At 44.6% G+C, this 25,988-nt stretch overlaps 1 protein-coding gene across 2 annotated transcripts in view; it reads left to right on the top strand.

Annotated features, from left to right (window-relative positions):
- Positions 1–25,988, top strand: part of SYNDIG1 (synapse differentiation inducing 1) — a 183,843-nt gene that overhangs the window by 128,903 nt on the left and 28,952 nt on the right. The window contains exon 4 of one of the 2 annotated variants that reach the window (XM_054509986.2): positions 14,318–14,651. The exons of the other annotated variant lie outside the window; for it this stretch is intronic. Coding sequence (XP_054365961.1) covers positions 14,318–14,413 — 96 coding nt within the window. The 3' untranslated portion in view covers positions 14,414–14,651. Of the gene's footprint in view, positions 1–14,317; positions 14,652–25,988 lie in introns of those variants that run through there. 2 annotated transcript variants of the gene reach the window in all.

The following is a 25,988-nucleotide window of genomic DNA, read 5'->3' as shown; positions in this document are numbered from 1 at the left end:
GGGTGATATAATAAGCTGACCTCCAGTCTTTATTCTGTACTGGGCGAGAGCAGCACCCCTCCGTGGAACCAGAACGACAGTAAGAGCATTGCCCTAAATTCGAGCTGGGCAGTGGGCAAAGTGCTTTATGGGCACCTAATTATCACAAAGATACTATTCAGTGAGGTACCAGTATTATCACCATTGCACAGATGAAAAAGGTGTGCAGACCCTGTTCACATCGGGGTCTGTGCTGCGTATGAATCCTTCAGATACACTCAGAGCCACTTCTGCAGAGCAGGTTTATGGGGGATCGCGTTTCATCCTCACGAGGACTGACGTGAGGACTGACGTGAACCAAGACGCAGGTTCTCTCGGGCCCAGCAAGTGAGGAAGCTGAAGCTCAGCAAGTTAGTTGAACGTACTCAGGATCACAATAACAGGTCACTGCACACCAGAACGGGGCCTCTGGAGGCGAGGTTCTAAGGAAACACCGCGATGCCAAGAGAGTTCCTCTGGGCCCACATTTGGCACCTAGAAGTCCTAATTCAGTCTCATCCATGATCGCTTTTTTTTTCAATTTAATGCTGATTGATTTGAGTTCCCATGTAAAAATTATTATTTTCTTCTCAGTCCCATTTATCCTTCCAACAAGAGCTAGTTCATGGCTTCAACAATTATCCCATGGTCGTTTGTTGGAAGAATCAGTCGACTGATTCTTTGTTTGTGTCTTCATTTATTACAGTGTTGAGCTCTCCAGGTGTGGAATATATTGTTATACATTTCTGAAAGTCAGGAAAATAGAAAGGGACTAGAAAGAAAACGACCCCAAATGCAGGCAATGAGAGGCTTTTCTCTCCTTTGCACAAGTGTGTTTGTGTTAATTTTTCGTGGTTTTTTGGTGTGTGTTTGTGTTTATTTTTTGTGTTTTTTTTTGTGTGTGTGTGTTTGGTTTTTTTGTTAAGATTTTATTTTTAAGTAGTCTTTACCCCCAACTTGGGGCTCGAACTCACAACCCCAAGATCAAGCCAGGTGCCCCTATTTGAGTGTTTAACACCATTAATGTGAAGATGATTTTCAAACCATTCTTAGTTTGAAAATAACACTCAAAACAGTATATATATATAATTGTATAGCTTAACAAATTAGTCTAAAGCACATGGCCAAATAACCATCACCTAGGTCGAGAAATACAATATCTCCAGTGTCCCCCCAGCCACACTCTCTCCTGACCTTGGCCCCTGACCCCACCAGTGAGCACTTGTGGTGACTTCCTTAGGGCTCGCTTCTTTGCATGTCTTTATTATTTATCCCCTAAGTTTACATTCCCAAGCCCTCATTGCTCTATCTTTCCTGACTGAAATTGCAAAAGCTCTATTCAGTATAAGTGACATCCTTATCATGTCTCAGGTGTCTAAGGGAAAATTTCCAACCTTAATAGTGACATAGGATCTTTCAGATACCTTATTTTTTAATCATGAAAGGTTGTTGAATTTATCAAAAGCTTTTTGTGCAAATGAAAAATTATGTGAGTGTTTTCCTTCAATCTACAGTGAGGTGAATTGCATTGGCTGATTGGAAAATGTTAAACTGACCTTGCATTCATTGCCTTCTTTTTCTGTTCTCTGAAAATTTATATAAAACTGAAATTATTTATTTGTTGTCTCTTTCATGGCACTCACTGGTGGAGCAATCTGGGCCTGGAGCTTCCTTTGTAGGAAGATTTTTAATTACTGATTTAATGTATTTAACATTGATAAGTTAGGTTGGATTCTGGAAAGTTATATTTTTCTAGAATTTTGTCAGTTTCATCTACATGATCAAATTTATTAATCTTTCCAAAGTATGAATTTGGGCCTTTCTTGTTTTATTTCCTTTTTTAGATATACATTGAAGGGTGGATAGACAGATATACCTCCAAGAAGATATTATTGTTACTGTCTTATATTTGCATATATCCGCATACTCCACTTGCTTCATTCTTTATCCCTTCCTGAATCTTTGACCTTCCGGCTTTCAGAGAACATCATTTAGAATTTCCTTTAATATGGGTCTGTTGGTGAAATGCTATCTGTTTTGTGTCACTGAAAATATCATTTTATTACTTTTATTCTTATAGGTGTTTTCAGTAGATACAGAATTCTGGGTGGCAGTTCCCTCTTCAGGTGTATTGAAGCTTCTGATAAACCATTCACCAAGGTAGAATATTTTTTTTCTTTTTAATGTATCAGCTCTAGAATTTGTTTCTTCTTTTTCAGATCTGCTATAACACTTTTTTATAGCCATTAGCTGCCAAAATTTTAAACTTCTTGTTTTCTTGAATATAGTAAGCAGAGGTGTTTTATAGTCTATGCCTGATGATTATAATATCAGGGAATCCTGTGAGTCCATTTTTTTATTTCTCTTTGTTCTCACTCATGACATATGATCTTAGATTTTTGTTGTTGTATGCTGGTCATTATTTTCGAAAAAAAAAAAGTATTCATGGACTAGCATCTAGGTGGCTCAGTCGGTTGGGCATCTGCCTTTGGCTCAGGTCATGGTCCCGGGACCCTGGGATCGAGTTCTGCACTGGGCTGCCTGCTCAGTGAGGAGCCTGCTTCTCCCTCAGCCTGCCACTCCCCCTTCTTGTGCTGTCTCTCTCTATATATATCAAATAAATAAATAAAATCTTTTTTAAAAAAGTATCCATGGAATATTTTGAGGATTAGAATGATGCCACCTTCCTTCAGATAGGTATTTCTTTGCTTTTGCCGGGACTTGGGGCACAAAGAATTCAGGGTCACCTTAGTCCAAGCTCAAGTTTTTTTGTTTTGTTTTGTTTTTGTTTTAAGATTTATTTATTTTATTTTGAGAGAAAGTGCTCACACGAGTGGGAGAGGGGCAGAGGGAGAAGAAGAGAGAATCTCAAGCTGACTCCACCCTCAGCTCAGTGCAGAGCTCAGCATGGAACCAGCCATGGGGCTTGATCCCACGACCCTGAGATCATGACCTGAGCTGAAACCAAGAGTCGGACACTTAACCAGCTGAGCCACCCAGGGGTCCCCAAACTCAAGTTTTGAGTAGATGTAAAGGCTGTAATTCATGAGAGGGAGGGTATACTTTTACTTCACTGTTTCTTCAATGATAGCTCTTTGGTGCTCTATCCTCTGGCAGCGGCTTGTTTGCCAAGATCTCCATCTCAGGTGGGCTCTGAGCCCCAAAAGCAACCAAAACACTCCCTCTCAGGCTCCTCTTGTGGGTCAGCAAACATCACCAGAGCAGAAGTGTCTCCCTGTGCCTGGCCTACCCCTCCAGATTCTCACCTTCCCTCTGGCTTGGCCTAATAACTCCTCATTTTCTTATCTTTTTGATGCTTTTAAAAATGTTCTTCAATATTTGCTCTAGGGTTTTTATCTGTCTTCTGTGGAGAAGTTACTAGAGGCATTACCAGAAGCAGAAGTCTGCATTTCTCTCTTTATTTAATTGTTTATATGGGGAATATATTTATTTCATAACAGGAATATTTTTTAATTAGAAAAATGAAGGCTTGGTTGAAGAACTTAGATTATCTGTCACTTGAATTCCCATTCCTTCTGGTGCTAACAAGAAGTTGAACTGGCTCTTTGCTCTGCATGAGTGACCAAGTACAAAATTACTGAGGTTGACAGGTGTGTGAGAAAATGGGACAAAGCCCATCACACTCAGAGGAAGTAGCATCCCTGTGTAAATGGTACCAAACACAGGGTCTGGCACTTAGGCGCTCACTAAGTTCTGGTTGCACCTGTGTCTGATGCAGAGATGTGCACACCCATGTTCTGCTTGGTCCTTTCCTAAAGAGGAGCCATTTGGCTTATAAATGTAGTATCACCTAAGGGTGTCCAGACAGAGCTGGGAGAAGTTGGCCATGACAGAGACCAAGTCAGGCTTCCGAAGAATAGTCTGGGGACATGCCCCATGAAGGACAGTGGACAACTGGTAGTAAGCCCACAGGGAACCTCTGGGAGACAGAGCCCATCTTACTCTTCCAAGGCACTCCACCAACAGGGGGAGGTGCTGTCAGTCATGGGTTGTGGGCTGTTCTCAGGGGGTGTTAATTCTTTGGCCCATCTGGCTTGTTCCCGCTTCATAGCTGGAAAATATAAAGACAGAGATGACCTAAGGGTGGGGGGAGGAGTAAATCACACTGACATAAACTTTATGGTGCAGAACAAAGCCAACTGACATAGGACTGAGAAGACAGGGAAGGACCAGAGAGCCTTGAATGCAGAACAGAGAGTCTGTTAACAGAACGTAACGGGTTGGAAGTATAACACCATGAAGAATAGTCAGGAAGCACAGTATGCAAAGAGTATGTTCTAAAATAGACTCATCTCTAGATTAAAAAATCATTTCACAAGGAAGTGAGCAGACACATTTGTCAGGCACTGTGAGGTCTCTCTGGATGTCTCCCATACACCCTTGGGGTCACTGAGATAGATGGAGGAAGACCCAGGGCCATTCACCTTCCTCCACCCTCCCGTCAGCCAGATGCATAGTCACAGCAAACCTTTGACAGGTGTGAAAACCAACTGAGACCTTTTCAAATGTTTGAAGAAAAATGCTTTGGGTGTTTTCAGAAGCTGTCACCTGTCCATCTTTCTAAACACTTCTCTTACCAAAACAAACCAGCATTTATGTTCTCCATTCTAAACTTTGTCACAAGGACGTACCTCTGAAACAGTCATTATTCTTTTTGTTCCAAAGTTATGTGTTTAGAACGGGTGCATTTACATAAAACTGGACCCTTGTATATTCCACACGTGCTGAATGGTGCTGTTCGTAATCATCAGCATGTCTTGGAGTCCAGTGGTTTATGTACTTCACCATGCACCTCTTTTGTCCTCAAATTCATCATCTCAAATGTCCCCTGATTCATAGTAAACTGAATACCACCTAATGAATGCATCTGTGAGCACCAGCAGATTCTGAATTAGCACAGGATCCAACTTTCCACTTAAGAATCACCAGTCATCCAAGGTAATAGGCGGAGAGTTAGAGATTTTCTGGCTCAGCAGGGTAACTACTAAAGCCACAAAACCTGGGCTGGAGTCTGGGAAAAAGACCTGGCAAAGCATGTCACGGCCCCAGGAAGTGCAGAGAAACAGGGGTGAAGGGGCCACATGGGGAGAAAAATGTTACCAAGGGACAGAATGGATGGGAAGGACTTGGAACAGGTCCACCTCAGTCTCCCAAAGTGAGTGCCATGTCAATTAAGGTTATAAAGAGGGAGCTCCAGGACTATAAGAGGCAGGCACAGAAATAGAGTTGACTTTGTAGACAAATGATTTAAAAACATGACTGAGGGATGGGCTCACTCTATCAGATGGATATATTTTAACTTCTATCAGGAAATTGTGCAATGGAGGCTTGATGGCCATCAAAAGATCTCTCCCTTTCTCTCCCTCTCTCTCTCTCACTCCCTGCTCCTCCCTCCTTTCCTTCCTCCCTCTCCCCTGCTCCAGGGATATCTGTATCTCCATATGCACATTTAATATGCTGATTGTAGCTTCTGAGAGTTGTTTTGCAACTTTAAACAATTCCATATAAATATTAATGATCTGGGGCAGCCAAGACAAATCAGATTTTGATCTGTTTTTGGTTTTTTTTTCCTCTGGAATCTAATGCTGGATATAAGTTACTGATTTTTAACTAGTTTTGGTGTATAAATGAACAAATACGTCATGTCTGTTTTGTTCCCTGGAGTGTATTACAGGCATTTTTTTCCAGATATAGAAGATGCATTGTCTCAGTAATTAGCATCTTGATTTTGTGATTATTTGTCTGTAGCAGAGAAACCCACACATTGATTGTCTAAGGGCAGAGCCCAGGCCATGCCTGCAGATTCTGAATCTAGGGTGAAAATCTCAATGTATTAAATTTTACATTCCTCCATCTGGCCGTATGGGTTGCCTCAAATTACATTTCCAAATGTGTAAACTTTTTGTTTTTGGATGATGTATATAAAGCTTTGAGGATATAACGTGCCTCTAAAAGCAGGGTTTTTCATGTTTCTTTTGCATCTCTTTTAAGATTAAGGCCCCTACACTGGTCCTGTGACATCCTGAGCACTAACATAGAAGTACAGTGCAGGGGCTTCTGGTTTTATGCGGTGGCCCTTGGCCATGCTGATGAATGCTGAGTCCAGCCTGGCCGGGCATGCACTGGTCCATGACAGAGGCAACAAAGGGTCTCCAGGGGCAGCTACATGGACAGCCCCTGTTAGCCTCAGATGGCCTCCAGTCAGGTCTCAGGGCTCCATGTGTGTCAGGGACGGTCAGTGGGCTACCCCTGCCTCTCCTCTGAACTGGGGACAGGCCAAGGCTACTGATCCAGCTTGCTGGTCATAGGAGTAAGTGCCAGCTTGCACAGAGGGCAGCAATTTCCTTTGTTCCAGCTCACAAATGTATTGATGCAAGCTGAACATACCAATTCAAGAAGGGTTGTGGTGAGTCATTGGTTGATGAGCGCATTTTAGACACTCATGGGAATCTAGCGCCGTTTTTGGTATGTCTTTGATATTTCCATTTTGACATCAGTGGAATTCAGTCTCTAACACTGACAGAGAGTCTCTTACCAGACTACCTCACTCATTAGGCCAATCCTCTGTGGATATTTTAAAGGTACTTATAACATTACCATCTGCACCTCTGCATAAAAAATGGTACAGAAGGGGCCACCTGGGTGGCTCAGTCAGTTAAGCATCTGCCTTCAGCTCAGGTCCTGATCCTGGGGCCCTGGGATCAAGCCCCAAATCAGGCTCCCTGCTCAGCGGGGAGTCTGCTTCTCCCTCTCCCTCTGTCTCCTCCCCCCTGCTTATTCTCTCTCTCTCAAGTAAATAAATAAAATCTTTTTTAAAAAATGGTACAGAAAGAGGACAAGACCCTGCCTGATGACTCTGGAGGTGGGTATTCTTGGCAATCCCCCTTTCCTTGCCTTCTTGATAAGCTTTAGCATTTTATGCAACTTTGAGAGTCATATGAACACCAGACACAGAGCTTAGCAGATGCTGAATTCAGAGGTGAAAAAATTACCCTGAGCACAACATGTACTATGACTGCAGAGCATGCATGTTATACTGCTCATCTTGATTTTCCCCTCTCTCTTCTTATATGGGACCCTCTTTATTTTTAACCTGTCTAGGTTGTATATAAAATAGTAAGGAATCTTTGAAGCACAACTGCAGAATGTGTTTTTGTCGGTCTGCGTCTCTGTCCACCTGAGCTTTGCGTCCCCGCGATGTGCAAGCCCACGCAAGAACAGAGAGCCCCACAGGTGTATCTCGTGAGCTGGTAGAGAAGAGCTGTGGGGTTGATTGACCCAGAAATAATTCAAAGATAAATGACAAAGCAATGAGTTCTTGAATGACATGATTGCAGTTTGCTTAGGGGACTAGGCAACAGCAAGGTATGCAGGCAGAGAGAGGTGTCTTCTAGAACTGGCCATGCACTGGGGCATAGTAAAATGCATGTGGTGAATTTATGAGTATGAGTCATCTGCTGTTGGGGCCAGTCACCTCCTTTGGCCATGCCTTGGACCCTTGCCATCCTCCATCTCAACAGAACTGTGGCTCTCCAGAAAGCTTTTCCAATTTAGCTTTCCTATCTGAGCTCCCCTTACGAGGCCCAACCTCTACGTGGACAGTATCACCCCGCAGGAGTCTCCCTGGTACTGTGCCTTCCATTCAAACTCACTGGGCATTTTCAAAGCAAGCATGAACCCCACGGCTTCTCCATTACCCCTATTCTGCCACTATCCCCCAGCCTCCTGCTAAGTTGCTACGCTCCAAGGTCACCTGCCCCCTCCCAGGTCCGCAGGGCCTACCACCACCACATGGGGTCTCTGGTGGTCTCTTCTTTATCACCAAGGGAGACACAGGAGCTTCCAGGCTGTCCTGGGATGGTTTGCAGGCACAGAAAGCACCAAAAACAGACTGGCAGTACTTTGTGGTCATTCCAGAAATCCTTCTAAATGCAGTGGAGACATGATAGGTTGGTAAAGACATGGGCATCTTAAGACTGTCCTTAGAGCCCAATTTAAAATAATTCTTGGGGCGCCTGAGTGGCTCAGTCAGTTAAGCATCTGCCTTCAGCTCAGGTTATGATCCTGGGGTTCTGGGATCGAACCCCACATCAGGCTCCCTGAATAGCAGGGATTCTGCTTCTCCCTCTTTCTCTGCCCCTCCCCCTCGCTCGTGTTCTCTGGCTTGCTCATGCTCTCTCTCTCTCAAATAAATAAATAAAAATCTTTAAAAATATAATTAAAATAAAATAGTTCTCTGTGATTTTGAATATTTTGCTTAGTTGTTACACCGCCTTGCATTCCTTTGGAAATGGCAAGCAGAGTTTGAAAACCAAATGAATCTTGTAAGTGACAAATCTTCCTTCCAGAGCCATCTGTGTCCACATAACAATTTGGGATCGCCCTGTCAGGGGCACTTGGGAGCATGTTTATGCATGTAGCATTGCACACGAGGGAGCCAAGCGCTAATCAGCGGGACCTCGGGTAAGAGCACCATCTCTGATTCCACAGCAGGGTGCCTGAGTCACGCACACCGCCCACAAAAGAAGCTCAGATTTATGCAGCGCCTGATTGCTCCGGCCCTTAAGGTGGTTTTTAGGTAATTGGCAAGGTATCTCACAAGGAACGCTCACAGCGTGGCATGATTTATTATGCATGAATGTTGAATCATGAGAAATGGAGTTGCCAAAGTTGAGCTGACATGCTCGGGTCTAAAGGACACCAGAGCCCCTGAGTGCAGCCGCCGGCCTCTCCTGCTCAGGGACCTGTGGGTGTTCTTGCTGGAGGTGTGCTTGTCACCTCCGGGGGGGGGGGGGTGCCCACGGATGAAAGGCAGTCTCTCCAGGCAGTCTGGCCTTCTAGAGAAGGTTTGTCTCTTCGCTGCAGGACCTTCCGCCCACTTACAGCAGGAGGCGGAGCTGACATCTCTGTCCTTGGGTCGGAGGGACATTTTCTGTCCACAGTGGGCTCTCAGGCACCAATCATGGAGGATTGTCTAGAATCTGCTCCCATGCGTGAATCTTGAGCTGCTTCGGATATTCTGGGTGCTACCTGAGAGTTCTCTTGATTTCTGTTCATGGAAGTAGTGTTTGCCCACATACAAGGTTCCCTGGCCTCTGCCCACCACATCCTCTGGGAATCCTCAAAGCCTCTCTGTACAACACTCCTGTCATCATTGCGCCTCCCTCAGTCCCTTTGCCTGACTCTAGGGCCTCATGACCTGTTTTTTGAGACATGAAACTTGTTCCAGCTCAGGACCCTGTTCCAGAGCCTCCCTTTTTAATTATATCTGTCAAGGCCCCGAGTTAATATTCCTTCGGCAGATAAGCCCATGTGGGGCCCCAGCTCACAGACTGCAGGGGCTCCCACTGGTCTGTAGAGCAGACTGGAGCCCTTCTGCCTGGACTCGGGTCTCTACGTCCAACAGCCCGACCTCCCTAAGACCTGCTCATGGTCCTCACACCACTCCCCCCAGGAGCCTTTGTCCCTCCAACCCTGTGGTCTACTCACTTGGTCTGCAGAAATCCTTGCTGGGTGCTCTCTCAGCCCCTTCTTGTGGACCCAGGCCTTCACATAGTGCAGCCCCTCCAGGGAAACACCCTGGTACTTTCTGGCTGTTTCCATTCCCTGGTGCCCATCTCAGATGGGTGAGGGGACCAGCTTGGCTCAAGACTCACAGGGAATTGGGCCAGACCCGTCTACCTGTGGGTGTCAGACATGATCCCCAGGAGGGGATAAACCTGTAATACAGGAGTTCTAACCTAACATACAGGGAGTACACAGAGCCCTCCCTGCTGTCCTATAATTCCACAACTTCATGGGAGTCTTCCTGTTTGTTTTATCCAAGTCCATTGCATGACTGTGCTGCATTACATAACCTCTTCACAGCAGTGGCAAGAAAATATTGCCCCGGTGAATATTGCATTAATTTATCGAGTCCTCTAAGTGCATGATTAGTTCAGTGCAGGGTGAGTTCTGCTTGCCTCCATTCTTGGCATAACAGCTTTTCATGAGAAAGGCCAATTCTTTCCAAAAATTCTTTGTCATTTCTCATCATCTCAGGAGTGAGGAGGCCCCAAAGTGACTTGGTATATCTCACAAGCGAGTGAACTCTTCCCCAGATAAATTCTGCTTTTTCATTAGATTCGGACAGTCTGACTGCAGGTGAAAGTAATGGAAAGGTGGTGGCTTTGAGTTAGGATTTTAACCCTTTGTGGCCAGGACAGAACTCAGGTGCACCCCAAGCATCAGCCCCCCTCTGATTGGAAAGATGGTGACTAGCCCTCTGACATAGAGCTCCTGGTGCTCCTCTCTTAGAGCAGTGGACAAAAGAAGTGCTCATCCATCCTGTGTGACATGGAGCGTCACGGGCCAGAAAACCAAAGAAGGGCTCTGGGAGCTGGGCTTGCAAGTGATTTTAGCTGATTTTATGTCCCAGGAACTTAACAGAACTCAAAAGCTGGGGGGGAGGCTTAAAGCAGAGACAACCTTAGCTGTGCTTCTAAATATATCTTAACTCAGAACGAGTCCCCCTCAGCTCCCAACATAGAATTATAATAGTAGTCTGTCACCATCAAGAAGTGTGAATTAAGGGTTTCAGCTCATGGGGGTCGAGAAACAGATGATTGTAAGAGTTAGGCCCTTGGGGTCTGGGGAGTTTCCCTGATCTGGAAACATCACTGTTGGCTACTCAGGAACAGGGCAAGTCACCCAGCATCCACTGCAGGGACAGTAATAGTGTCTCCCAAACATTTGCATGTGCCAGGCACAGGCTAGGCATTTCACAAGCATTATCACACATGTCCCCTTCCGATCCTTAGTTGATGCGGAGAAGTGCTTTACAGATGAGGAAGCTGGATCTCAGGGAGATCGGGTAACTTGTCTGAGGCCCCAGACCGTAAAGGCCAGTGAGCAGGGCACAAACCTGGGCTGGAGACCCGCCTCAGAACAGACACTTTCAACATGTCTCTAACCTGCCTCTATGCAAAGTAAACCAGATGTGATACCATAGCTCCATGCTATTCAGATAAAGGGTCTGGGTGCTTGGAGTTGGGGTTTTAGAGACCATCTCAGTGACATTCACTCCTGGCTGTGTGACCCAGAGTGAGTTACTCACCTTTCTGGGGCCTTGAAGATAAGACCAAATCAGTTAAGGCTACGGTGCCATCTGGCACCACCGACAGCCATTATGTTGCCCTCGATGAAAGTAGGTGAACAATCTGCATAGTCAGTGGAATGGCGCCATCTCATACCTGGACAGCCTCCCCATGTCCATATATCTGCCTCCCTGAACAGAAGGGCATCCCCCAAACCATGCGATCTGCTTGCTGGCCCCATGGTCCGCTTCCTAAGACACACAGCGGCCCATGGGACCCCTGCTGAGAAACACTGGGGCTCTGCAGGGCCACCAGGATAGAACACGAACACCTCAGCCCGCCACGGTGAGGACGTGTCTGCAGCCTCCCCATGATGTCTTGCCTGCACCCAGCCTAGTGCTCCCACCCATTGCAGTTGCCAAAGCCAACTGCCCCGCGCTGCCTCAGAGCCCCCACCCAGAGGCTCTCCCTTCTTGCCTGCCCTCTGGTCATCACGCAGGAACACTTGCTCATGTGAGAGTGAGTCACCTCCTTGCTGACATCTTTCCGAAGACCCTCTGAGTGCTGCTGAGTTCTGCTACCTGCCTTGCCTTGTAGCCCCCGGGACAGGAAGCTCTTCTCCAGTTATGTGAAGGGACCATGACCCCACATGACAAGGATGTAAATAAGACTTGGAATCTGAATTCCTAGCTTCTGGAGGCAGAAGAAGATGGGTTTATGAGGCTTTGGTTCGGGTTGGTGGAGAGAGCACACCCTCACCCAAGTGGGGTGAGGGCTGCTTATGGTGCTGATTAAAGTTGACAAAGGAGAGCGCACAGGTGATCAAGGGAGTTATGCATCCCTTTACAACCCAAACATGCATCATTAGAGTGTTTAGTATTCATGGGATCTGTGGCCTACCAAAGGAGTATAATAAATACTCATCCCTGTGTTTGATTGGTTGGTGTGAACACTAAAACATGGAGGCAACATTTAAGAAAAAAGGGACCTGGCATGCAAGAGCACTTTTCCCCAAAGCTTTCCACTCTCATTGGCTGAAAAAGGCAATCTGGGGGAACTAATATAAAGTCCCTAATTTAAGATTCTGGAGTGATCAAGGCAATATATTCAATTAGACCTTAGAAACTGGGGCTAGGGAAATGCAATGAGAAAAGATCACTTACGTGCAGGAAATGAGATAACCCTCCACTGAGATCTTTTTTGGAGGTTGTCAGGGTATAAATAAGACATAAATATGATTTAAGTACTAATTGACAAATTGTCGTCAAGGAGAAGTCCTTCTTCGCCTATTTAAATGCTCAGAATATATTTAGAATATTTATCATATGGAAATTAATGTAACCCAAACACACAAGCCCTCCTTTTCAACACATACTGTTGGGGAAAAGATATGAACAGAACGTAACAATAGCTTAGAGTTTGTACTGTGTCAGGAAAAGTCATAAAAGATATGAACGGTGAGGTATTTTTAATGCGGTGTTATTACTTTCAAGGACTTGAATCACCTGGCAGTTAACTAGTTTATATTTCAAAGGAGTTTTTTCAATTGCCTACTTTAATAAATGAAAGCTAATCGTCGAAATGAACAAACTATTTGTACATGTTTATCAAATTCTTACAGACATTAGTGTGAAGTAAGTAAGGCAGCTTCCTTGCTAATATTTTAACATCCATTTAATTGGTCCTCATAGATTTTTGCTTATCCTAGTAGCCTGCCCCTGCCATGTGATGTTCTTACAAGGCTGCAGGTGCCCTAACACCCATCTGAATGAGCCAGGGGACAGGGGTCACTCCAGTGTGGCCGGAGACACAACTCTGAGACTCAGAGACACCATATGACCCACCTAGAATCCCTAGTTGGTAACTGAGGCCAGGTCTTCTTACCCCAAACCCTGCCTCCTTGAGGGTCTCCTCTGCAGCCCCTCCTTCTTCCTGAATTGGGCTCCTCCCCCAGTGTGAGAGGCCACTTCTGAATTTCCTGACACCTTGCAGGGGGCCCGGGAGCACCCAGAGGCTGCTGTGCCCACTCCATCCTCCCCAAGGTCCGGGGCTCAGCAGCCTTCTTCCCTGCCCAGAGCACACCCCAGCCCCTCTCCAGGTGATCTCTCCCCACAGGCACCTTTGCAGATGGGACACAGGTCCTCAGTTTCCCCCACACTGCTGTCCCTGAGACAGAGGGTCAGCGGGGTGTTCCATCTCCTACCTGGTCCGTCCGACATGCTGCTCCCCAGAGCCCTGAGTGTCATCCTCTCCGCCCAGAGAGCACAGGCTTGCCCCCCTTCTCCTCTCTCATCTACAGGGGAGGTCCCTGGGCCCCTAAGAGGTTGGTGGAGAGCATTTGGAGTATCCATGAGCTTGGACGGGAAATGAAGTACATCATGATTTTTACCAACCTCTAACTAAAATGTGGCATTTCCTTCAATTATGAAGGTAGGCAACACACCGCATCATTGTGGCTACGTGACCAGTAGAAACCAAGCGTCTGCACATCCCCAAATGTTATTTTTGTTTATCACCACCTTGAAAATCCAAGTATTAGTTACTATTTGGTGCCTTAGTAAACTAGCACATTTGTTAATGCAATCACAATTATGACTTTTTCACAGCTTTATTTCGGTGCATTTGGTTCCTACTGTAACCTTTTGCATTCTATTTTGTGAATTTAAAAGCCCCAGGGGAAGGCGCATTTACCAAGGGAACCGGAGGGGATCAGAGTCCCAGGGCTTGCCCAGGAAAGCTGTTTGGTTCCTTCTATCCGAGGGCGGAGGGGAGCCCCAGAGGGCGGTCCTGCAGGGGCTCTGCAGATCAGAGCCCCGGGCCTCACCAGCCCTGAGGGCCCCGCCTGCCTCTCCTTCTCTTGCCAGGGTTATTTCTGACCCAGCAAATTATGCTCCTGCTAGCCTGTTACTCTGCCAGCCTACAAAGCCCCCAAGGAGAATAAGACATCATCCCAAGAGCAGTTTCATTACCTTTATATTTTACTCTTGTCTTTTGAAGCTAGGAAAAGATGTTCTGTATTAAAATGTTCCTTCCTGCTGTGCATAATGCTAATGTCCTCCACATAATAAAGCTAATGGAATATTTTACACACTGAAAATAGATGCAGTGACCTTTTCTTCTTTCTGGAAGAGTCTCTTATTTTTTTTCTCTCTCATTCCTTCCCTCCAAGGTTGTGCTTTTTTTTTTTTTTTTTTTCATTTCAGATGTCAGTCCCCTATAGCCAAACAACCAGGGCATCTTCTGGAATTAGTATTTCCTCAATTGAAGGAACAACAACAACAAAGAAAATCATCAGATAATACAGAGGGAAACGAAAGCACTCATTTCCTCCAGTTATGGCCTCTGCAAAATATCAGGCTCTTGTATGAGAAGATTCAGATCTTGGGGAGCAACTGGGAGTACAGTTCACCCCAGATGAGTGTCTTTTGTTTCAATCATCGTCCTGTGATTTAGATCTGCCAAAAGGGTCTAGAGGGAGGCTGTGGTCTTGGGTTTATCATGTTTTCTTTCCAGCTTTATTGAGGTATAATTGATAAATAAAATGGACATGTTTAAAGTATACAATGTATCACCTTGTTTGAATGCTGGAAAGTGTAGAAGTGTAAAAGTCTGTGGTAAGCCTGGAAGTCTGACTTACTGGAAGCCGCAGCTGAACCTGACCATTATTGGGTCCCAAGGGTCCTTATCCAGGGTGCGTAACAAGGACCTGGACGGGGCAGGAACAGCATGTCCTTGCACGCTCCTCGCGGGAGCAGCCGCCTGGACTGTGCCTCCTCTGAAGAGCTGCCACCCCCAGGCCATTCCCTGCTTAACTGTCACTTGTCAGAGTTAAGTCTGTTCTTTCAATGTTGCCCTTATTAAGGGAACTGGAGGCAGCAAGTCACTTGTACAGCATTAATCATGCATTCAGGGGGTGATAAGAGAAACAAGACAGAGGTCGGCCTGTTTATACCTGGCCCCAGCATGGGACTTACCAAAAGGAATGGTCTGGAAGGGAGTAGGAAGTAGGAAGGAGCAAAGTTTAAAGTATTCTTTCTGTACTAATTCTCCAGGTAGGCGGGGCCTTTTCTTCTGGAGATTTTTCTTATTTCTTACAGCGGGAAAGAGGGTGGCAAGGATGCTGAGGTTTCTAAAAGGGGCAACCACACAACAAAGGAAGAGCAGGGAGGAAGTTTCACGGGCCCAAGACACCTCTCAAATTCCCCTTTCCAATGGGATCCCCCTCCAGCTGCCATCCAGGTGTTCCTGTTCCTAGATGAGTCTCACGGGAGCTGGTATCTATAAACAGGAAGTGCGTACACATGTGCATGTGAACACACACACACACACACACAATTTAAGAATCTTACCATACGTTGTATTTATTTTTAACGTTTGTAAGTCAAATAAATGTAGCATTGTGATCCTGTAATAGTATAGCCCTTCCTGGCTACAATATTTTCATTAGCTTACCAGACAATAAATCTCCAGGGGTAAAAGGGCAGTCATCCCCTAGATAGTGACCAGAACATGCCACATCCCTGACCCCATGTGCTGTGACCCAACCCAGATTTCTTGTCTAAACTCACACAGTTCAGTAATCTCTGGTTCAGAGCACCATTAGGATGGAGGAGAAAAGGGTGGAAACTACCGTTCTGTGTTCATGAAGCCTACATGAGCTTGGTACATTGTCAGGTTCTGCATGTGAGGCAGCTGAGGGCCAGGCCATGTACGTATGGACTCAAAAGCCTAGCAGCTAATAAGAGGAGAATTGCCCTAAGACTTCTACAGGAGGTGAATTCTTCCACCTCCGGGACCTTGTATCATTTCCTGCAAACTCCCACAATCTATGTAATTCTTCCTGGTTTTACAGTGAAAGTTGAGCTTTACATGCAACAACTGGTCCCAGTTTTCTGATAAACCTCTACATCTTACTTAGGATGGTGATCCAGTTATTTCTGGAAAATAAACCACCGTATACCTAGTGGCAGAAAATGACCATTTCATTATGTTCATGGTTTCTATGTGCTGGGAGTTCTGAAGGCACCATATGGATGGTTTGTCTCTGCTCCGAAATGTCTGGGAAGGCTCAAGGCTGACATGGCTTCACAGCTATGGGCTGGCAACCCCTGTGGTGTCTTCACACCCATGTCTGGTAATTGATGCTGGCTGTCTGCTGGGACTTTAACCAGATTGCCCCCGGGAGTACCCACTGCATGGCCTTTCCATGTGGTCTCTCCACATGGACTAATTTGAGCTCCCTCACAGCATGGCAGCTAGGTTCCCAGAGCAAGTGTCTCAAGTTATCAAGGTGGAGCATGAGACCTTGTATGATCTGGCCTTCAAAACCTATGGCATCACTCCTGCCAGGCTCTACTGGTAGAACTTGTAGAAGTCCATCCAGACTCATGGGAGAAAATGTAGACATCAAGGCTCTAGAAGAATATGAGGGATGGGAAATATTGTAGCAGGCATTTTGGGGAAAATATAGTCTTTCAGAGCTTCATTTGTAGGGATGAAGAAAATTAGACACACAACATATTTGTATTATCAAGTTTATAGGAAAATGAATAATGACAGAACAACTTTTTTTTCCTAAATATATATTGAAAAAGAATACGTCAAATTAACAATACTTCTGAGACCTAAAATCCCTTCTAGTTTCTGAGGTCATGGCATTATTACAGACATCTTTACTCGGAAGTTATTATACTTATCAATGCATGTTGACATGCATTAACAATGATAAACACATTGCCTAATGAAGATCAAAGGGCTGAGAATCTTGTGAATCTTTGATCAGCAAGGCAAAGAACAGCATGTTGGTAAGGCTAAATAATAGCATCAAATATTTTAAATGATTTTAAAAATAAGCCAAGTTGGCATATTTCTTTAAATACCTACCACCTGATGCTATGTGAATGTAGAGAAAAGAAATAGAAACTGTGTCAACAAAAGAGCCACCTTAAAGCATTTGTTCATCTTCAACATGAATCTCATTTGTTATTCTAAAATCAAAGTGCCAGGAAAACCTATCCTATTTGCTTTTGTTACTTAAGTAAATAATTTATCATAAGTGCATTTCCCTTCAAAGATTTGAGCTTGGCTTAGCACAAGGTTAACACCAATTTGGCACACTCTTTTGTTTTTGTAAGTGGCAATTTACAAAATGTATCATCTCAGATTTGCTGAACTACTGCATTTATAATTCAACACCCTGCTTATTCACATTTTTAAATAACTCTTTTGCTATTTGGACCCAAGCCCCTTTGATGATATGTTTGTGAGGATATCATTACTTCCTCTGTATTCATATCTGCTACAAGGTGGTCTCTGGCATTTCTTTGATGGGGGGATATCTCTACCCTGGAAGTGTGACAGAAAGAGTTTATCATTCTTTGTGCAGTGTACCTTAGGCCCACTGTGCACTCCAAAAAAATGAGACTTAATCAGAAGGTCAGAGAACATCCTCTCCCCCCACATCTGCCACTGCTGCATAAGCCTCCGGTACAATGACCGTGGATTTGAGCAGGGAGAGATGAAAGACATAAACTCTGTTTGAAGAGCAGTATATAGGAAGCCCCAAAGCCAAGAGGTAAGATGAAAATAAGGACATTAGAGGACTTTGAAGCTTTTCGTACCTAAAGCTACAACAAACATCAAAAATGCTCCACTCCTGGCCAAATTAACAAAAACTCTCACACTAAAGGTTTGTTTACCTCAATATCTACTGCCCTATATGACAAAATATTGCAAGGCATGCTGGGAGTCAAGAAAAGATTGAAAAGACAAGCAATCATAAGAACCAAATTCAAATATGACTCAGATGTCAGTTGGAATTATCAGAGAATTTAAAACTGTGATCAATATGTTAAAGTTGTAATGAAAAAGGGAGACGACATGCAAGAACAGACAGGTAATGAGCACACAGAGATGAAAACTGTAAAAAAGAATGGTAGAAGTTAAAAATAGTAACAGAAATGAAGAACGTTTTTGTTGGTAGACTTAGCACAGACAAGGAAAGAATCAGTGAATTAGGTCAAAAGAAGTCACCCAAACTAAAACACAAAGAGGAAAAAAGAATGGGGGAAAAGAAGGAACAGAACATCCAAGAACTGTGGTACCATATACAATGACACAACATGTAATGTAATTGAAATACCAAAAGAAGAAGAAGCAGAAGAAATATTTAAAGAAATAATGGCCAGGGGTTTCCAGTATCAGTGACACTGTTCCAAGAAGTACACAGACCACCAAGCAGAACTGAACAAAAGCCAAACAAACAAACAAAAGACAAACAAAAAGTAGGTATGACATATTTAAACTGTAGAAATTTGAAAACAAAGAGAAAAATCTTAAACATTCCCGAAGGTGAATAAAAACACCTGAGCTATAGAGAAACAAAGATAAAAATTGCAGCAGATTTCTCATCAGCAGCCATGCAACTAAGAATGCAGTTTAGTGCAATCTTTTAAAGTGTTGAAGGACTGGGCGCCTGGGTGGCTGTCGTTAAGCGTCTGCCTTCAGCTCAGGTCATGATCCCAGGGTCCTGGGATCGAGCCCCACATCGGGCTCCCTGCTCCGTGGGAAGCCTGCTTCCCTCTCTCCCTCTGCCTATTGCTTCCCCTGCTTGTACGCTCTCTCTCTGTCAAAAATAAATAAAATCTTTAAAAAATAAATAAATAAAAAATAAAGTGTTGAAGGACTAAAACAGAACCCACAAGGGTGCCTGGGTGGCTCAGTTGGTTAAGCGACTGCCTTCGGCTCAGGTCATGATCCTGGAGTCCCGGGATCGAGTCCCACATCGGGCTCCCTGCTCGGCAGGGAGTCTACCTCTCTCTCTGACTCTCCCCCCTCTCATGCTCTCTATCTCATTCTCTCTCTCAAATAAATAAATAAAATCTTTAAAAAAAAAAAAAAAAAGAACCCACAAACCTAGAATTGTATGTCCTTCAACAAGAAAGATAATTGTGAGAATATCCTTCAGAAGTCAAGGATGAATAAAAACTGCTTCAGACAAACAACTGAAGGAATTCATTGACAGTAGATCTGGAGTCTACAGGAAATATTAAAGTTCTTCAGGCAGTAGGAAGATGATACAGGTTAGAAAACTAGATCTGCATTTAAAAAAAAAGAATAAAAAGGAAATAAATAAAGAAATAAGTAAAAAATGTAGTTTTTTGTTTTTCTTAATTTATCTCAAGGTTCACTGTCTGTTTAAAGCAAAAATAGTAACAGTGCATCAGATGATTATACATATGTGAGAGTTAGAAGTAACATGTCACGAGGGAGGAGAGGAAGGATTTGGGAGGATTCTGTCATAAGACACCTGCACTACACATGGGACTATGGGGTGTTATTTGAAAGTAGACTTGGATTGGTTTAAACTGTTACTGTAACCCTTGAGACAACCACTGAGTTATATATTTTTTTAAAAGAAGTATAAATGATAAATCAATAGAGGATAGCAAATGGAATCATATAAAATGGTCAATTAAATCCAGGAAAGCTAAAAATAAAGAGAAAATAGGAACAATAGATACAACAAATATGCAAAGATGGCAGATATTAAACCAGTTACATTACTAATCACTTAGATGTAAGTGGTTTAAACATACTAGTTGCAAAACAGAGATGGTCAGACTGCTTTAAAAAAAAGAAAAAAGGAAAAATGAGATCCAACTATATGCTGTCTACAGTGTAAACTATGTACTGTCTATATTTAAAGAATCCTACTTTAAATGTAAAGACCCAGATAGATTAAAAGTAAATATTAAAAGTAAAGATACAGAGAAAACATACTATGCTAACACAAATCAAGATAAAGCTGGAGTATCTGTATAAATTTCAGACAAGGCTGACTTCAGAACAAAGAAGATTATCAGGTATAAAGATAGAAGGGGCAATTCTCCAAGAAAATATCACAACCCTAAATGTGTATGCCCCTAAGCACAGAGCCAAAATCTGAGGCAAAAACTGATAGAGAACTGGATGCAATTACAGTAGGAGACTTCAACACCCCATCAGTACTTGATAGACCAACCAGACAGAAGATCAGTAAAGACACAGAATGACCTGAACACTATTAACCAACCTCACCCAACTGACATTAAAAGAACACGCCATCCAACAACAGCACAACACACCTCTTCGCAAGTGCACATGGAGCATTCAGCAGGATAGACCACATTCTGGGCCACAGAACAACCCCTAAAATACAAAAAATACAAAGTACATTCTAGACCACCCAGAAATCAAAATAGAAACCAAGAAGAGAAAGATGGGGATTTCCTAGATGTTTGGAACTTAAAAATATACACGTCTCCAGAACTCATGGGTCAAAGAAGAAGTTTCAAGAGAAATCTTAAAATACTCTGACTAAATAAAAATGAAAATAAAACTTACCAAAATTTGTGGGATGTAGTTAAAGCAGTGCCTAGAGGGGAAATTTATAGCATTAAATGCATATATAAGGAAAGAAAATGAATCTAAAATTCATAACCTAAACTTTGACCTCAGAAAATTAGAGAAATAAGAGTAAATTAAGACAAAAAGAATGAGGAAAATAATTAAAATTAGAGAAGAGAAAAATGACATTGAAAACAGGCAAACAGTAGAGAAAAATCGACAAAATTAAAAGTCATTTCTATGAAAACATTTGAAAGGAAAAAAAATCAATAAAATTGTAAAAGATCGATGAAATTAATAAACCTCTATCCCAGCTGACTGAGAAAAGAGAGAGAGGGAGGGAACACAAGTGATCTGTATCAAGAGTGAGAGATGTTTGTCACTACTGATGTCTTGGAGAGAGAACAAGAAAATTCACCCAGAGTGGACCACTTTATGCCCATAAATTCAAAAACTTAGATGAAAGGGACCAATTCCTTGAAAACAAACTATCAAAACTAACTGAAGGATGGATGAAGAACTTGAGTTACCCTACAGCCATGAAAGCCATGATTCTCAGGCTTGTCTGCATGTTGGAACCACCTGGAAGACCTACTGATGCCTGGATCCTACTCCTGGCAATCTTTATGTGGCTGGAGTGGGGCTGGAGTGGGGCCTGGGCACCCCAGTGTTAGGACCCCCTGTGTAATTGAGATGCCCAACCAAACTACTTCTCCCTGTGTCTCCACATTCTGACATCCTCTGAGCAAAATGGTGTTTCCCTACTCTTCAGAAGCTTTTCTCTTAGTGAATCTTTTAATAGTTAAAAACATGAAGTCTCCCCAATTCTAGTGACTAGAGCTGACTTTTATCCCCAGCCTTAGAAATGGGAAATAATGCATTCTCAATAACAAAATGCTTTGCTGCCAAACTACAAAGGAAGCCCTTTGTGAGCCTGTGTTTGACTCTATAGTCTCGCCACCAGACTGAGCACAGGGGTGAAGGAACCATGAAGAAGAGAACACCTCCATAGGACTCCCTGTGAGTAGGACCTCCTCACCCAGATGTGTATAAACATGGCATTATGGAATAAAGTGTTCACAGTTGCTTGGCACGGGGATCCCTGGGGCCCAGATAGTAAAGTTGGTGATAAAAAAATTGAAGAGTACCCACTCTTGGCTGTGGCAGTATCTTCAGATCTTTTATTCATGTTATGGGTGAACAATGTGGATGTGAAATCATTTTTGATCATCTGTACTTAGGGCACTTAGATGAGAGAGGGGTGCTCGCCAGCCAGGCACAAGGAAATTGCATATAGAGGACAGCGGGCAAGCTGTCAGCACAACTCCCCACTGGGCTGTCCTTGGCATGCTCAGCCCCTGCTTCCTTAGGTAAAAATCTTTGGATAAAAAGGAAAAAGCAGAAGAATTAGCACCGTGATGTTTGTGTAGTAACATTGCTTTACAGCAGAAAGATTGAAAAGATTTCCAAGTGAAGAAGGCTCTCTATGACTCTTGGATATTTCTATGAAGCTGAATTCCCAACCTTCCCTTTGGTCATCCCAGAACCAAAAGTGAAAGCCAGCCTCAGCTGTCAGAGCTCGGGCAGGAGGGAAGTCAAGTCCATGCTGTACACTCTTCAAAGTCCCCACGCGACTGTAAGATCTAGACCCTAAAAGGCAGAGGATGGTGATCTTCTGAGGGTAGCCATCATCATGAGCCAGGGAGCACTGCTCTGTGGCTTGGGGATCCCCTCCTCCCAGACCATACTCACACACCTGCTGGAGGAGCCCCTGGGTGGGGGGAGCGGGGCCCACAGCCACCATGTGGAAGAAGATTCCAGCAGGTGACATCAGTGACTGTCCCCAGGCCACATGACCAGAGATGCTCTGACACAGTGTCTGCTCCTCCCTGCCTCTGCTGTTCCTCCTCAGAGAGCTTCGGATGTTGGTGAAGGCCTGTGGGGGCCTGCTGGACTGACATTACACACAGAGGCTGACTTCCTGCCTGAAATAGAGCCACCACACAGTCCGAAGGGAGATTGAAATACTCTTTAGAAATACAGATCCAATCAGGTTGATAAGGAAACCTCTGCCACCCCTCAGAAAACAACGGTGGGCTGTGCCCACCACCACTCTCTGTATCTGTCCTCATTGAATATCATGTAAAGGGCCCAGTGGGGGCAGAATGAAAGCAGTGTTTGAGCTGTGGACATCTGGATGAGGAGCTGCCCACAGCACTTGGGTGAGAAAGAGGGGTTTCAGCCCATTCCACGTGAGCCACTCTGAAGGCAGGGTAGGTGAGGACTCACTCTGTTCCATACCTATGGGTTTGCATTCCCCACCAAAGCCAAAAAGACCTCCCCAGAGCGAGGGAAGCATTCTTCCGAATTCCATGGATGGCATCCAGTACTCGCCATGTCGAGCCATGTACCGGGATGAAGACAGGTCCCTTGTCCAACTTCTTATGCAAGAGAGTCAAAAAAGATGCCTTTGATGTCAGGGCCTTTCGAAGAGTGATGGCAGTTTTAAAATAACAGCGTACCAAAGAGAAAAACAGAGATAGGAAGAAAAGGGAAGGAGGAAGAAATCAGACAGGAAGAAAAATGAGGACCACAGGGAAAAGGCACTGGCAGGCACCCTAGCTCTTCCAGTGTTCCAGAACTTTCTAGAGTCCACAGTGTATGAACATGCCACAGAAAAGAAGCTCACCGCTGCCTTTGCCATGGTGTGCCATGGGAACACGTGAGATCTGGGAGCCTTCCGTGCATTTGTAAAGCACGGAGGCATCAAAACTGAAAGTGACTTACAAAGCCCAGCAAAATGCCAGCAAAGAGAAATGAATATAGTGGAGGTTTTGCAAAATCATGTTAAAGCACCATTTCCAGGGAGATGGGTGACCATGCGGAGTACAGCCAGCTTCCAGGAGGTGACATAGCATCAGCAGCTAAAGTAGACAACACAGCTGCCTAGAGACACTTGTCCCTCTGCCCGGCCCCACACCAGACACTCTGCTGTGCAGTCAGGATGGCCGTATTTTGGGCCATGCACAATCACACAGTCAGAAGCTGGATCGCAAGCCCAGTGCCACAGGGACCAGCTGCATGGATGCTTCACCTTGCCGCGCCTCATTTTACTCATTCATGAAATGGGAGATGCTGCTGGCAGTGATGATGCCTATATAAAAACAGTAATATGGAGACTCTAGAAAGTGCCAATGACTCAATAATAAAAAGACAGAGATCTTTATAGTTCATTCACAGAGGAGAATACGTGAAGGACCAAGTAACACAAGAGAAGGTGCTCACAATCACTTACCATCAGGGGAGTACAAATGGAAACCACCATTGCACACCCGGTGGAATGGTGAACATTAAAATGCTGATATCACAGCAGGTGAGGATGTGGAGGCCTGAGACCCGAGCCCACTGCCGGTAGGTGGGTAAATGCTACAACCACTGTGGAAAATGGTCTGACATTTTCTTATAAACGTAAGCATTGATCTCCGTATTTCACACCCAGATTTTTGCCCAAGAGAAATGGACACCCACAGAAAGACCTGGACAGGATTGCACCTAGCAGCTTCATGCATCATAGTCCCAAACTGGAAGCAAACTGGAGGGCCAAGAACAGCCAGAGGGTTGACCTAAAGGCCCCTGCAACTAAGGAAAGGCTTACCAGGCAGGTCACATTGGTTGGGGGAGCTAAGCCCCTCTGTTTCAAAGACAGCAGGATCCCTTCTGGGGCTGCATGCAGAAGTGCCCATGCTCCTGAGACACTGCTTCCTGGTAGCCCTTGGACTCGATCCTTCAGAGCTGGCATTGGCTTCATCCATCAGCACCTTGGTTGTTACCACTTTGGGCCACCCATACTGTGAGTTTTACCTTCCTTCCATTGCTTTTCTAGAAGAACCCATGAATCGTGAAGTTCCTGTCTAGGAGGTAGGTTGTTCTGAAGCATCCAGCTGCAGTGATGTCAATACCAGGCAACTAAACTTTAAGGAAAAAGCTGTCAAGAACGACAAAATGACACTATAAGGATTAGAGGATAGCCAGATCAAGCAAGGTCCCAAAGATTTACTAGCTTGGCTGCTGACTGGAAGTAGGGGAGGTTTTTAACTGGGGAGATCACAGATCCCTGTGTCATCTACAGGGCATTACTGTTCTCTAGGACAATGTTGAGAATTCAGTGCTGTCCCTAAAAGTCCCACCTGGTGAGCCTCTACTTGTCTGTGAAGTACAAGGAAGCACAAGAAAGTACAGGCAGAGGCTGTGGTGCAGGGGCTTCTGATTGACATCGGGGGCAATCAGAGAACAGGCTCATAGAACGTCCAGCGGTGGGCCCAGGTGAGGCTGAAATGGTGCCGTGGCATCAGCCCCAGCTCAGCTGCCCTGGTGCGGAGCAGAAGTCACCATGGGTGGCTGTGAGGGCTGTGGAGGGTGGAGGCACAGCAGAGGGTCATAAGGGCCATGGAAGGCCTTGGCAGCCACAGCTGCCCACTCCCACCGCCACGGTGGTCTTATTGTCTCATCCAGAAGGCAGCTCCATTGGCCACACCTCCCCAGGACTCTCAGCCTCCGACACAACATCCCTCATTCTGGAATGAATTTCCCCAAACTTTTATTTTCCAAGAAAGGAGAGATTTTTTACATTATGGCTGAGGTGAAATGATATTAGTTTATCAGGAGTATACTGGAAAGGACTTCAAAGCATAATTTCACGATGTAAGATCTGCTGACATGTCTGCACCTTTAGGTGTCTCACCTGGAAACAAATAAGTAAAACTTACAGAAAAGAGCCTAATGATTCCCCTTGCCTCTAGCACCTCTCTTGGGAAATAATATACATTATTTGTGTCAGTCTTATTTTCAATGAGCATTGAAAGAATGGTAATAACATAAACCTCCTTGGCTGTTTCTATACCCCACCATCAGCTGACTTATGTTTGAATAGTGGGCTTGCAGTGTTGATGGTTTCTGGAACCAGGGGCTCAACATTTGGATGACAGCTTAGATTTCTGGTAGTTACACCAACCAGGATCCTGGAAAATTGTGGACAAAAGGTCACCACTGTCCACCTCACGTGTCCCTGTGGTCCTGTTCTCTGCCCTCAGACGAGACCAGAATGGTTCTTCATTCTCCAAATATACTGCTGAAGCGCAGGCTGCTGGCCATGGGGTGAGGGCAGTGTAGGCGGTGAGGAGCTCGGAAACCAATTCATTTTAACCCTTGCCGGTCATATGGAATTCTTGCTGCCTGGACTTGGCACCTAATTTAATTACAGCATTACAACTCCAGTGAAAATATGCAGGAGATGCTAACTGCACCATTTCTTTTTTTTTTTTTAAGATTTTATTTATTATTTATTTGAGAGGGAGACAGAAAGAGATAGAGCACGAGCAGGGAGGAGAGGGAGAAGGAGGGTCCCCGCTGAGCAGAGAGCCTCATGTGGGACTCGATCCCAGGACCCTGGGATCATGACCTGAGCCGAAGGCTGACGCTTAATGACTG

This window comes from Mirounga angustirostris, unplaced genomic scaffold, assembly GCF_029215605.1.
Source record: "Mirounga angustirostris isolate CCGP_5_RB_7025 unplaced genomic scaffold, mMirAng1.0.hap1 SCAF_10, whole genome shotgun sequence".
Lineage (NCBI taxonomy): Eukaryota > Metazoa > Chordata > Mammalia > Carnivora > Phocidae > Mirounga > Mirounga angustirostris.
Note: the sequence above shows the minus strand (reverse complement) of the source record. Positions and strands in the feature narration are given on the sequence as shown.